This window comes from Denticeps clupeoides, chromosome 6 (assembly GCF_900700375.1).
Source record: "Denticeps clupeoides chromosome 6, fDenClu1.1, whole genome shotgun sequence".
NCBI lineage: Eukaryota > Metazoa > Chordata > Actinopteri > Clupeiformes > Denticipitidae > Denticeps > Denticeps clupeoides.
Genome location: NC_041712.1, coordinates 6,927,413 through 6,942,269, shown reverse-complemented (window position 1 = coordinate 6,942,269; position 14,857 = coordinate 6,927,413). Strand labels below are relative to the sequence as shown.

The 14,857-nt window shown below is 39.8% G+C and overlaps 2 protein-coding genes across 2 annotated transcripts in view; one reads left to right on the top strand and one right to left on the bottom strand.

Annotated features, from left to right (window-relative positions):
• Positions 1-14,857, top strand: part of eif4e1b (eukaryotic translation initiation factor 4E family member 1B) — an 18,912-nt gene extending 4,055 nt beyond the window's left edge. The window contains exons 2-7 of the mRNA XM_028983022.1: positions 11,486-11,571; positions 11,686-11,781; positions 12,344-12,407; positions 12,477-12,590; positions 13,055-13,194; positions 14,628-14,857. Of these exons, the coding sequence (XP_028838855.1) occupies positions 11,486-11,571; positions 11,686-11,781; positions 12,344-12,407; positions 12,477-12,590; positions 13,055-13,194; positions 14,628-14,742 (615 nt within the window). The 3' untranslated portion in view covers positions 14,743-14,857. The remainder of the gene's footprint in view (positions 1-11,485; positions 11,572-11,685; positions 11,782-12,343; positions 12,408-12,476; positions 12,591-13,054; positions 13,195-14,627) is intronic.
• Positions 252-7,333, bottom strand: LOC114792272 (cationic amino acid transporter 2). The gene is made up of 12 exons (XM_028983245.1): positions 7,295-7,333; positions 4,394-4,764; positions 4,157-4,312; positions 3,907-4,066; positions 3,669-3,805; positions 2,450-2,672; positions 2,116-2,252; positions 1,869-1,971; positions 1,528-1,652; positions 1,260-1,426; positions 1,065-1,173; positions 252-987 (listed from the first exon to the last, which is right to left on the bottom strand). The coding sequence occupies exons 2-12, from the start codon at positions 4,761-4,763 to the stop codon at positions 839-841; spliced, it is 1,836 nt and encodes a 611-aa protein (XP_028839078.1). The 5' UTR covers position 4,764; positions 7,295-7,333; the 3' UTR covers positions 252-838.

The window sequence follows — 14,857 nt, the reverse complement described above, 5'->3', positions numbered from 1 at the left end:
ATGGAGGAGTCTGGAGTGGAGTTGTTCGATAGAGAGAAGGGAGTTGGAGTTGTTCTATACTCCTCACTGAGCAGCATGATTTGACGCCTTCCCTATCAATGAGTTGTGGTTCCATAAAAACGAGGTTTATTGAGAGAAAGGGAGAAACTGAAAGAGCAAGAAACTCATTACAGCATGTGATTACTTAATAACAATAATTACAAAATCTAGGTGTACATATGCAACCTCACACTCTTATATAATGACTGCATATTAACATAATATTAAGCTGAGGATAAAACAAAGAACTTGATAGCCAAAAAGAAATGTGGCTAAATACACACTTCCAATAAAGTAACAGTACAATATTACTCGGCATAGAACTAATAATTTTACATATTGAAGATGCTGGGAGAAAGGGACAGATCACCAGAATTCAAAACGCAGCAACTTTGCTCTCAGATTCAGCTGTAACAAACTTCTGTAATTTCCGTACGCATTACCCACAGCTGCCGGTAGGTTGAGACAGACCCCACAACATCTAGTGTTATATGTGTACCCTCCTCTGCACGTGTGTATTTGTTTGTGCCTGGATTCCCCTGTTTGGCTCCGTGCCGGTATTGTTTAAACTATGTGTTTGTTTGGTTGAGGGTTTTGTGATGGTGTATGTAATACTAATTGGTTTGTCTGAATATATCATGTCCCGCACTAAATACACTTTTATTGCACATCGGTGTGTTCCTCCTTGTCACAGTCCACCTAGTACACATTGTCCATGTTCCTTACCCCTAGACGGGAATGCGACACGGCATAATATGAAATATGGCAATATAACCCTACTTTAACTAACATTACTTCTTTAGAATTTGGTTTGTATATCTTGTGTGGATGAGATGTGTTTGTGCACTTTGGAATTGTAGGCCTCTTTGTTGACGTGGTTTTGTGGAGACATCATGCGCTGCTTTTGCACACTGAAATGTACTCCATAGCAGAAATAGATGAGCAAACCTGTTGAGCAATACATCTCTCTGCATTACTCTCATATTTACATTTTTTTTGTTAAAAATTTTATCAGAATATCTTACCTATTGCCATCCAGACTGAATATCGAATCCATGTATTACCATCCAGTTGAACCATGAGATAAATATTAACAAACGTACTCAAAACTGGTAGGATTGGTACTAGTGGCACCTGAGAAATCGAAGAGAAAATGAGGAAAATATGCATGAAGGTACATAGAAAAGCATAAACAGTTTCTCAAAACCTGAAGTACTCACCATGAATGCTGCTTTAGTACTACTCTGGGGCTGTCTCCAGATAATCACAAGAGATACGAGGAACAGGAGCAGAGTGATGCAGATGCACAGAATCATCCACCACACATCAATCAATCCTGCCCCTATGCCTTGAGTTATGATCACACTCAGGATTACTGAGAACACAACTGGAAAACAAGGAAATATTCTCACCAAACTAGATGACAAATGCTTGGGGTAGTGACTACAAAACGATGGTAATTTTAACATTTTATATGCTGTTCCTCACCTATGAGAACTGTTAAAATAGACACTGCTTTTGAGCTTGTTGCAGTTGGAAAGGACCGTGGGTTAAGGAGGCTCCATTCCTTTGATTCCTGCTCATAGCTGACAACTGAGGGATCTTCCTGGTATCTAAAGTGGGATGACAAAGTTGTATTGAATTAATGGTGATTTATTGCACACTAGGTAGATGCAAGGAAGATCATTAAAGCAAGTAGTGTAGATAAATATAAGGATATAATTCCAACACACTCACACTCCAACACATTCAAACATTCATGGAATTATACAGTCTATAATTGAAAAAGCATATCTTGCCATTAATTCTGCAATGGCTGCCTGTCTTACCTAAGTATGAGGATGCATATTGCCACAAGTGTGTAGGCAAAAAGTGTTCCAATTGACATCATGTCTACCAGTGCTTTCAGGTCAAACAAAAGTGCCATGATTGCTGCAAAAGCAAGAATAGTTCTACTTATGTTATATGCTTACAAATAGCTGTATTACTAAGTTTGATAAGTGATCTTAAAGGCCACAGTAGCATAGAAGTGTTTTATACTGAAAATGAATAACATTTCCACACTTAGAGATATACCTGCCACAATACCCGATGACAGTGTGGCGACAACAGGACTCTGTCGGGAACTCATATTTTTAAGGGGCTTAAACAGCAGTCCATCTCTAGCCATAGCAAACAGCACACGCGGCATGGGGAACATGGACCCCAGAAGACTAAAAGAAACAAAATAAATAATATTATAATTAAATAATAATTATTGATCATTATTTAACTATTACGTCTTTACATAATACTGGATTAAATTACAAGCAAATCATTCTAGCCAAAATCATTAGAACAAGTGCCTGGTCAAATTGCACAAGCTCAGTGTAAAGATGTTTACAGTGATGTTACCTTTACCATGCTTTACCTTGTTGATAAGGCACAGAGGGATCCCACAGCCACAACGTACTTGGCAGGGTCCCAGCCAACGTAACTGAAGGCAACAGGCAGTGGGCTTTGGATGCTCAGCAGGTAGTAAGGCATCATTAGCGTCAGTGCGGCTGAGACGCCGAAATAAGCCAGGAAACAAATGAGCAGGGAGACTACGATGCCCACAGGAATGGATTTCTGTGGGTTCTTCACTTCTTCACCTGCAGGGGAGACCTTGCTTTGAACCATGCATTTCATGAATCTGGTACTCTTACTGGTACCTTCCATTGAATACATACAAGATATTTGCTGCTCAGTGTTCACAATGTTTGTAAAAAGTGTGTGTTTGGTATTCACACTGATCAGCTGCAACATTACAACAGGGGTGGCAAGTTTTCTAAAAAACTTGGAGTGACACTTGGGTGTGATGGCCGATGTCAGGAGCGATGAGCGGCGACGGTACAGGCGCACCATACATCTTACTATACATAACTGCCTATGTGCCTATTGCATACTGTCCTGCTTGATGTCAGGAATAACTGTCTAAAATTATAAGATTGTCCATTCTTCAGACATCCATTGTTCATTCACAGCATTTTCACACCACAGTTCAAAAGAAGTTATCAGAACATTTACTTAAACAGCAAACAAATGAACCGTCAAAGTCCTTAAACAGTAAGAAAATGTGCTGAATCAAGAAACTGCATTAGAACTATGTTTGAACAGTGATTCGGTGCCCGGATTCATTTAAGAAGGCTTCGTTCTGAGATTGGGGCCCTCCCCCTGGCCACAGAGCAGACAAATAAAATTTGATATTGCAGGGAGCTTATTACTTTTCACTGGGTTTTGTCCGAACCCACACTTTGGAGTGGTGGACTCCATTATGTACAGCGAGAGCACCGCTCTTCCTGTTTATCCTATGACCGTCGCACCATAATGACATAAACGAAACCCTATGTGATTGCAGGCCAGGGTGGGAATGTGGAGGGGGGACAATCGTACTTGGGCCCAGTTCATGGCAACCATGCCTTGAGTGAGTACACCCATAATCTGGTAACATTTGACAAAGGATAAAAACAACATATATTTGGAAGGAAAAGTAATAATAATATATTACTTAAGATAAAATACAATTAATATTGCACCCTTGGTACACTCATGGTTGGTGTGTGGTCATTTGTAAAGCCCACAGTCACTGGGAATTGCTGACACTGTACCTGTTGTAGCAATGCAGTCGAAGCCAACGAAAGCGTAGAAACAGGTGGCGGCTCCGGCCAAAGTGCCCTCAAATCCAAACGGGAAGAACCCCCCATTTCCAAAACCTTCTGTTGCATTTCCTGCAGTTGATAGGTTTCTAGTTGGAGAGAAATTACTCAAATTACTCTACATGGCAACTTGTGTAAGGTTCTCTCGGTGGGACAATTGCTGTGTCCATATATCTGTAATGCACCATACCCAGATACTGTGGAATTTAACATGTCTTCAGTGAGATTCCAGTTGTCAATGTCCCCTTTAATGAACCCAGAAACGATGACAAATAACAGCACCAATATATTGACAGCAGTAAATATCTTGTTTACAATTGCGGATTCCTTAACACCAAAGGCAAGGATACCTGCAAAGTCAAATGATGAACTGTTAAGCATCTATCCCGCACAGGACTTAATTTTTGCGATGACACAATAATTTGCAAAATAAAACTTGCCAGCAAGAATCATGATCAGGGCAGCTGAAAAGAAGTCTGGATATGGTGCCAGGCCAGGGAGGTCCATGGCTGCATGTTTCTGAAAAAAATCAGCAATGACATTTCCAATGAGGTCATCAAATGTCCCACTCCAGGCTCTGGCAACACTGGAGGTTCCTGTGCATGGACAGAAAGATGATTAGATCCCAGCATTTATTGAGGGTTATTTATGTTATGTTGATATTTTATGTCACTTGCCTATGATGTAAGACAGTAGTAAATTCCAGCCAGTGATGAAGGCCCACACCTCCCCTACTGTTACATAACTGTACAGGTAAGCTGAACCTGTCTTTGGCACCCGGGCTCCAAACTCCGCATAGCACAGTCCTGCAAATACAGAGGCCACCGCTGCCACCAAGAAGGAGATGATGATGCTGGGCCCGGCCACAGTGCGGGCCACCTCTCCTGAGAGGACATAGACTCCAGCCCCCAGAGTACTGCCCACCCCAAGGGCTACCAAATCCAAGGTCGTCAAACACCGGCGAAAGTTTGACTCCTCCCCATCGGGCTCTAAGGGTTTTCGGCGAGAGAGGCTTTCCAAAAAAGACAGAATCTTGTTGCAAGGCATTCTGGGAACGAAGTGTTCATTGGAAGGTCAGGTTTCTGTATAAAAAAAATACTTTCATCTTGGGCATAATCTAAACAATGGTCTGGTTATCATTATTCTTGGCATCATCAGATTGTGCAACAATCTTTAAGGAGTTTATTTAGAACACAGATATGTTCATAACAATAACTTTATTTATATAGAATATATGTGTAATTTATATGGCACCTTTCTCAAATTGCTAACAAGCAGCATGTCCCTGTGGCATGAGAGCAGCAGTGTAGACAGAAAGCCACCACAGAGAGTAGTGAGAGTAGCCGAAAAGATCAGGGTCTCCCTGCCATCTGTGGAAGACCTGGCCAAACAACGCTGCCTCTCAAGGACATTTGAGATCACAAAGGATGACATACAGACAAAGTATTCAGACCTTACACGAACTTAAAATCATTTAAGTTAATTGTTGACATTTTTGCAGATTTATTAACAAAGAAAAACTGAAGTATTGAGACTTTTGTTGTGACACTCATGTATTTAACTCTGCTGCTGTCCAATTCTTCTGATCATCCTTAAGATGGGTCTTCATTTGAGTTGAGCTGTGCTTGATTATACTGGTTGGACTTGATTAGGAAAGCCACACCCCTGTCTATATAAGACCTTACAGCTCACAATGTTTGTCACAGCAAATGAGAATCATGAGGTCAAAGGAACTGCCTGAACAGCTCAGAGACAGAATCGGTGAGAGAGGTAAAGAAGAACCAAAAGATCACTGTAGCTGAGCTCCAGAGATGCAGTCTGGAGATGGGAGAAAGTTGTAAAACGCCCTTCACCAGTCTGGGCTTTATGGCAGAGTGGCCAGACGGAAGCTCTCCTTGATGCAAGACACCTGAAAGCCCACATGGGGTTTACTAAAAGGACTCCAAGATGGTGAGAAATAAGATTCTCTGGTCTGATGAGACCAAGATATAACTTTTTGGCCTTAAGTCTAAGCAGTATGTGTGGAGAAAACCAGGCACTGTTCAATACAGTCCCAACAGTGAAGCATGGTGGTGGCAGCATCATGCTGTGGGGCCGTTTTGCAGATGCAGAGACAGGATGACTGGTTGCAATCAAAAGAAACATATCCTGGATGAAAACCTTCTCCAGAGTGCTAAGGACCTCAGACTGGGCCGAAGGTTTACCTTCCAACAAGAAAATGACCCTAAGCACACAGCTAAAATAATAAAGGAGTGGCTTCACAACAACTCTGAATTTGACTGTTGAGAAGCCCCACCAGAGTCCTGACTTAAACCCAATTGAGCATCTCTGGAGAGACCTAAAAATGGCTGTCCATCAATGTTTACCATCCAACCTACCGGAACTTGAGAGGATCTGCAAGCAGAAAAACCCTTTGCACATTTTCCAAGAAGACTCTGTATTAGATCAAAAGGTGCTTCTACTAAATGCTGAGCAAAGGGTTTGAATACTTAGAACCATGTGAAATTTCAGTTTTTCTTTGTTAAAAATCTGCAAAAAATTTAGCAAATGGCTGCAATATAACAAAGAGTGAAACATTTAATAGGGTCAGAATACTTTCCATCCCAATGTGGCCCGTCCATGCCACAGTCTATTCTCCCTCCTGCTTTCAGTCAGAAGCCTGTAGTGTAGGACTTCCAGAACATTTTTTACCCTACTGCCATCATACTGTTAAACACAAGACCTCAGCCCAAAGACATTTCTGTGTATGTGTGCATATTTCTGTATGTATCCATAAAGTGTATATGTGTTCAAGTGCAATATATAGATGTGTATATAGTCTGTTTTTTTATTACTGTACATAGTCCATTTTGGTATTTCTACACGGTGCAATATTCTCTACCTTTTTATAACTAATGCAGTATTCTATTCTATTCTATTCTGAATCTGGAATTCAAGGTTGCTTTTAAATGTCAATGAATACTATTACCAAAAGAAACGACACATTTTCTTTGCAGAGTATGGCATTTTCTGAAGCATTCTGGTGTCAGTGAGGTAATTGTTTTGACTAGAATATTAGAACATTTATATTGTTTACGGATGTCACTAACCAGGAGATGTCACAGATGATTAAGCATTTTACAGGGGTCAAAAGGTATTTTCTTGAAAATGTAGCGTTAAATAACTGTGCCTCAATGTCACATATAAACCAATAACCTTTTGTAATTGTTTAAATATTAGGGAAAAACTCATTGTCTTATTTTTATTATTATTTTTCATCATATTATTATTGGTCCTCTCCTTACAATTTAAAGCCTACTTGGCTTTCAAAGAAAACATAGAGTTTCCTCTAGTTTTATAGCAATTAGTCTTTGTGACTTGCATATTTCATATTGAAGTTAATCTAAATAACTGACACGTTTAAAAAAACAAACAAAAATGTGTCCCTTGTTTAATAATAAAGAAAAATGTTCTTGTCTCCTATAAGTAAGTTTAATAAAAAAAAAGTAAATTAAAATTGAGAGCGAATTAACACTGCCTTTTCAATTTCCAACACTGATATACATTTTTCTGTAATGAGCAAAGCTCGGCTACATTACCTGGAACTTTAGGTCTGGCTCAGGTGTGGCTGCCCGCTGTGCCTCAGTGGTGTGGCCTGTGAATTCCTGGGCACAGTCCATCTTGTGTGGCCCCTCCTGTGAACTTTCACGTGTCTGAAACTTTCACGTGTCTTTTTTTTGACAGATTCTGTTACATTTAGGAAAGATGTGCTATTTCTGAAAAAGGAAAGAACATTCCTATTTGTTTTGGAGTGCAAACAGTTCCAAACTATTCAACTTTTATTTTTCAAATAAAATATTATCAACAAATGGGCAATGAGCTTATTACTTAATTGCAGTATTATACAGAACCAGTCTTGCACATTGAATGAAATATTTATTTTTTGTATGTATCAAAACTAAAGTGGCAACACTGAAACAATGGTGTGTTTGAAGACAGCTTTCCCCACTGAAACTATACTTGGATTGTCCGGAGTGTCTGCATAGTTTTATAATGGGCAAAAAACTGTTCAGATGGACCGTTAAAAATTGCAAGGTGACAGCCTCACAGCACAGCAGATCTCTATCAGTAAATTATACCCAATTATACCCAACCTGACTCATTATTAATGTAATAAAAGCAGTCAAGGTTCTGCTGTCTATAGAGAAATAATCACAGCTCTGCAAATAATCGGCAATGAAGGTTGCATGGTACTTGATGTACCATAAAAATGTAATTGCTTCCTTGAAGCTATAAATGATGAAACATTTCAAGCTGTACTGAATTAATCCTTTGTGTTCTCTTAATTGTATTGGTCTTCCTACCTCAATAAACTTCACTATTTCCCTAGTGCTACTGCATACACAGCATGTCCTAACTAATTTTTTCAATAACAATTACTATTATATTATTTTAATTATGTTTATTACAGTGTTTCCTTATACAAGTTGAGAATGGAAGTAAGTGTGAAGCCGAAATCGGTTCTGTGCACCTGATTGCTCCTCACTGTGTAATACAGAGTATCACAATGCATGTAAAACAGCAATTACCTGCTGAAGGAGGCTTTTTGAAACCATGGAAACGGCAAAAAGCCAGATCTAAAGTCCAGCCCATTCTTCTAAAGGGTTAATAATATTGCCTTTTTCATTAAGCCGTTTAACCTCGGTCTACATGACTGATTTGGACTTTAGATCACTGTTTTTTTATGTTTCCAGTTTTTCAGCATAAAAACATTTTAAAAATCAAGAGCTTTTTACTCTAAATTTAACATTTGTTTATTAATTTAGTTTCTATTTAAAGACCTTCTAAATAGCAGTGTTGTAAAAATGTTAGCCTGGTGTACATTGTTCATTCTCTTATCTGCATTACCTCATATTCGACAATAATTGATGGCCAATCCCTGATAACAGTGCACACATGCACCCCTACTTGTCGGCATCAGCATAGTGACAAATTATTCAGCTCACACAGAATCTGAATCAGCTTTACTCAGCAACTACAATGCATGTCCAAGGAATATCTCAATCAGAGTACCTGTTGTACAGTTACAGTTATTTAAATACATACATATACAAATATTTACACAGTGATACGTTGTCACACAAGTGTGCAAAGTATGGAGTCAGGGAGGAGGCGTTGCCAGAAATGGGTTCACTGGTGATCACTGTGACACCACAATAGTAGACGGTCAACCTCCCTTGTTGCTTTAGAAACAATGCAGTATTGTATGGAACACAACAGGTTCACACAAAAGGTTCCTTTTGTTTACTAAATCGTTAAGTAATTGCAGTAATTGCAAAGATTGGTTTACCATTTATAAGGCGCCATCTTGTGGCAAATTGTGAACAGTCAGTCACGTGATGGAAAAGATGAAGATAAAGTGCATGATTTAGTGGTATCTGTTAGCTCAAATGAAGTATAGTCATAATTATGTATCAACTGTAACATTCATGCTTCCAAACTCTCCTGCATTCACATCAATCTCACACCAAATCAATTTCCTAGACTTTTTAAAACCGTTCACTCACACACGTGTGTATTACTAAATTTTCAGAAATACACATTCAGAAATACATTAGACTTAGTAGACTGACTGCACTGATAAATGAGGGTGGAAAAAAGTGAATGGTGAAGATACGTTTTATGTATGTATAGGGTTGTAGTGGCCTAGTGGGTAAGAGACTCACCAGGTTCAAAGTACCACTTTTAAGTGCCATAAGTGCCATAAATGTAAATGTAAGTATGTGTACATATAGAAGAGCTGGGAAGGAGTTTCAGGGATATTCATTTTACTTGGAATTTTATACTTTTTATACTGTAAATTCTACTCATTAGCACATGCTCTAGTTGAGTAGTGTTATTTATTTTCACATTATTTTGAGCCTGTTTCGTTTGGTTGTGCACAATCATAGGGGCAATGGAAGCCTAGCGGGTACGGAATGGACTCATAATCAGAAGGTTGCCGGATCGAGTCCTGAATCACCAAGGTGCCACTAAGCTAAGCACCGTCCCCACACACTGCTCCCCAGCCTGCCTGCCAAGGTGATGGTTAAAAGCAGAGGACATATTTTATTGTGTCACCGTGTGCTGTGCTTTCACAATAACAATCACTTCACTTTCACTCAAGACATCAAGACTGACCGTTGGATGGAGCTTAGAAACACACAAACACGCCGAGTGAAGACAATCCCATGTGTGTATCCCTATTTGTGCATGTTTATCACTTTTAAAAAATTTTTTTTACATCAGACACATTCTTCCTCTATTAAATTAAGTGTCTATTTCTTCACAATTGTAGTAATAGTATCTACACCTCAACTGCACTGAAGAAGTGCATTAGCATTTAGTTTACCAAAGTTTTTAACAACAGTAGGGTGGTAGTAGCGGGTAACACACTCGCCTAAGAACCAGAAGACCCAGGTTCAAATCCCACTTACTACCATTGTGTCCCTGAGCAGGACACTTAACCCTAAGTTGCTCCAGATGGACTGTCCCTGTAACTACTGATTGTAAGTCGCTCTGGATAAGGGCGTCTGATAAATGCTGTAAACTTAAATGTTAATATAATTAAACATTAATATTAACCTCTGTGAAAAACTACAAATTGTTTGGGTTGTTTCAGAAACACTGGCCCAAATAAAGTACAAAAATACTAGGCCTGCTTTATTTTACAACACCCGAAACGATTCATTATGTCCTTGTGCAAATCTGAGGGATTCGATGGCCAAAATAAACGTTTATTCAGCGTCACTTCTTCCATGGCATTTTCATTAAAACAGAACATAACCTGATCCAAGCCGTTTTTAAGATGCACATTCCCTCAGGGATGAAGGGAATATCTCCCCTGCCTCGCCTCTAGAGTTTATTCACCTAGAGCCAAGATGAACAAATACATGTGTTCGCTTGGAGCATGCATCTGACCATGCGTCATACGTTCAATGTTTTTTTTTTTTTTTTAAGTCACGTTAGTCTTTCTGAGCACAGTACAGGCCAAGTTTGGACCTAACTTCTCATTCAATGTGTTTTCTTTATTTTCATGACCATTTACGTTGGTAGATTCTCACTGAAGGCATCAAAACTATGAATGAACACATGTGGAGTTATGTACTTAATAACTGAAAACATGTTTTATATTCTAGTTTATATTCATAATAGCCGCCCTTTGCTCTGGTTACTGCTTTACACACTCTTGGCATTCTCTCAATGAGCTTCAAGAGGTCGTCACCTGAAATGCTTCTCCAACAGTCTTGAAGGAGTTCCCAGAGGTGTTTAGCACTTGTTGACCTCTTTGCCTTCACTCTGCGGTCAAGTTCACCCCAAACCATCTGGACTGGGTTCAGGTCCGGTGGATGTGGAGACCAGGTGTCCACTTTTTGTTAAGTACATAACTCCACATGTGTTCATTCATAGTTTTGATGCCTTCAGTGATAATCTACCAACGTAAATGGTCATGAAAATACAGAAAACACATTGAATGAGAAGGTGTGTCCAACGTTTGGCCTGGACTGTATATAGTTTGTAGTGCGACGTGCACGTGTTCGGTAGAAGCTACAAATCAGCCGCGGAGTTAAAAGCCTCGTTCGGGATTCGGCTCCGTTTCGTGAGTTCGCCATGGCGTCCGCTGCCGTCCACCTGGTGAGGATTTCCGCTCCACCCAAACACGACCTCGGCTCTTTACAAACGTCGACGTTTTCTTTAGAGAAAAGAAAAGAAAAAGAAATGATTCCAAACCGCAACTCTTACCTCCAAAGCACGAAAAGAACACGAAGAAGAAGACGGCGGTGAAAACCATCCTTGTGTTGAAGCACCTGGTTATAAAGCATCCTTTACAGAACAGGTGAGGTTTGGATCGTCTGGTCATCAGCAGTCATCGACACGAAGCTGAACAAACTAAAAAAAAAAAAAAAAACACATTTATAACTTCAAAAGAGTCGTTTCTCTCGTTCCGCAGATGGGCGCTCTGGTTCTACAAGAACGATAAGAGCAAAATGTGGCAGGATAACCTGAGACTTATTACCAAATTTGACACCGTGGAAGATTTCTGGGCGTAAGTTTTAGTTATTTTTTTCCCTTTACTTATTAATGCAAGACTTATTAATGCATGCTTTTCTGACCAGGCACAATTGAGAGGATGCGTTTCGCTTAAAAATGTTCCTTTTTGTTCTGTTCCTCTTGTTGACCAGTAGAGGCTCTCAAAACCAAAGTTTAGAGCAAAAACGCCCTGGTTCCTCCAGGTGAACAGAAGATTTCGGGCCTTTATGAGCTTTGAAATCATATCTTCTCCCGGACTAACCAATCTTGTTCCAATTGGTCACTTTTATGAACATTAATAAGATATACATCAATCACTTTCTTTCTCCTCACTGTTGATTACTAGATAATGCTCTGTTTAGCAAGGAAAATAAAACCATATAATAAATTCAACGCTTCTTTTTGATGCTGGGTTTCCCAGGTTTGGGGGTGTCTGACCTTCATACCTGCGAGTCCTGTGCGGCTTGGACGGTCTTAATACTGGGGCGTGGACATGTAAATATTTAATTGCAGCTGCGTGTTTGATGTGGCTGCCGAGCGTGACGTCTGTTTGAATTTCTCATAAAAAATACGCGCAGGTTATACAACAACATTCAGCAGCCAAGCAAACTCTCTTCTGGGTGTGACTACTCGATGTTTAAGGCAAGTAAGCCCCGCGGTATGTCCTTTTGAGATTTTGTGATTGTGATTGCATGTTTTCTTGCACATCAGGACGGCATTGAGCCAATGTGGGAGGACCACAGCAATAAGTGTGGGGGCCGCTGGCTGATCACCCTGTCTAAGCAGCAGAGGCACACTGAACTGGACCGGTTCTGGCTAGAAACGGTCGGAAGTCCCGCACACAGCATCACAACCCGCCGCTGTACCTTGTCTGGGCATTATTTTATAGATTACATGTGTACCAGAAGACCCAGGTTCACATCCCACTTACTACCATTGTGTCCCTGAGCAAGACACTTAACCCTGGGTGTCTCCGGGGGGGGACTGTCCCTGTAACTACTGATTGTAAGTCGCTCTGGATAAGGGTGTCTGATAAATGCTGTAAATGTAGAGCCTGTGTAGACATTTAGTTTTGTTCTGAGCAGCAAAAGCACGTAAACAGTGCATGTCATGCATCTTGGTGTGCACCAGAGTCTTTAATACATTTCATTCATACTTGGCAAAATGAATCAAATACAAGTGCTTTCCATTTATATACAGACAGTAACATGAAAAATGTGTTCTTATTCATAAACAACAAACAGACAGGTGCGTGCTAGTGTCCTGAAACCCGATCGCTGTCTCTGCAGCTGCTGTGTCTCATTGGAGAGTGCTTTGGTGCGTTTAGCCGGGACGTGTGTGGAGCTGTTATTAATGTCCGCGCCAAAGGAGACAAGATCGCCATCTGGACCACCAACACTGAAAATGGGGAGGCTGTCACATATATCGGGTGAGTCTGCACTAGAGGTCTTGCCACACACACACACACACACACACACACACACACACACACACTATCTCTATATTTGTTTTTTCAGACGACGTATTGAGCAGAGCAGAACTGTAATGACTACTCCAGTTCTCAAAACCAGTCTCTTGCACTGTTTTAATCACCTCGTCCAACTAATGAGCTCCTGATCAAGCCTGTAATTATTTAGTGTGTTTTGTTGGAGTTGGGAAATACCGGAACCCTCCTTCAGGACTGGAAATGTGCCATTTAGTCAAGGACTGGAGTGGAGATAAGCAACCCTATCCTGTCCCCTTGTCCTAAGTCATCTTCATGAACAGTTATAGGTAAACCAAGATTTTGAGGGAGGGGTAAGGGGGGCTGCTGACCTTTTGACCTCTGCTCAAGATTTCATCTTTTGTTACTTGAACTTAATGTGAGTAATGTGTGAACTGCACTCTCATTTACAGACGTCTTAAAAGAAAGGATGATATTGAAAATAAAATGGTACACTTTTTACTATCTGGTTAATGACAAACTATCGAAGGCGTTAATGGGGTCCACAGGCATGTCGTGTGTAATTTAGTGTGTGTGCACATGGGCATTTGATTTGTAGAAAACAGGATGTGACAAACATGGAGAGAGCAGCTTTTATACTAGAGTGTCCATCTGCTTCCAGCATGGGAATCTGTTATGATTGTGCCAATATAATTATTAACAATTTACACTAATGTTTCACAAACTCGACTCTAAAATCTAGATTTTAAACCATAATAAAGTATAATCGGTGGTTTAACATTTTGGTGACCTTAACATGCTTCTGGAGCTGTGATTAACACACTAAACACAACCTTTTAGTTATAAACCATATCTGCTTTTTATTTTTTATTTTTTGTGCTTCCTGAAATCAGTTTTTTATTTTTTATATATTTATTTATTTATTTTTTAAAAAATAATTTATCTGTCAAACCCAATCAGTGCAATAACTAGGTATCATTTATAGTCTTCATTTCCTGCACTAGTGTAAAACCATAAAATGTACCTGGCTCATATATTCTTTTGGAATTAAAATTTTATTTGATCTGATTGAAGTTTTCCATTTAATATTTTTCATTTGCATATGTTCAATTCATAATTTCTTGCGATTGCTGTAATTCCTGGTGGACCGATGCAAGCAGATGTACATTCATCTTGCTGGAGAGCCTAATGACCCATGGTTGAGATGCTCTGCTAGGCAACACAATGAAAGTTATTGTCCAGTAGACTGAAGGCTTGACTACTGTCTCTGCAGTCTGCCGCTACTGGGAGATGAGGAGGAACAAACATGGTGCCACTTGGCAACTGTAGTGTTCATATGTTTGTGTTAATTTTTTTTCAATTTTTCCCCAATAATTTATTACTTTATTATTATAATTTTGTTTTATTTTGTTTTTTAGACGGAAGTACAAAGAGGAGTTAGGCCTGCCTGCAAAGCTGGTCATTGGATATCAGGCCCATGCAGATACTGCAACCAAGAGTAATTCCCTAACAAAGAACAAGTTCATTGTATGAATAGGTTCGTGAATGCTGCACTTGTTTTGTGGTTTGCTGACTGTTACCAGGAAAGTGTCTTTTCGTTTTGATGACCTTTTTCACATGTAGGCTGTTTTTGTGTAAATAATTTGCA

Excerpts from the sequence above, each read along its gene's own strand:
- LOC114792272 (XM_028983245.1), bottom strand. The coding sequence starts at position 4,763 with ATGCCTTGCAACAAGATTCTGTCTTTTTTGGAAAGCCTCTCTCGCCGA. Across the intron at positions 4,067-4,156 it reads CCTGATCATGATTCTTGCTG|GTATCCTTGCCTTTGGTGTT; the intron begins GCAAGTTTTATT and ends TTGACTTTGCAG. Across the intron at positions 988-1,064 it reads TTCAGTCTGGATGGCAATAG|GTTTGCTCATCTATTTCTGC; the intron begins GTAAGATATTCT and ends ATTGCTCAACAG.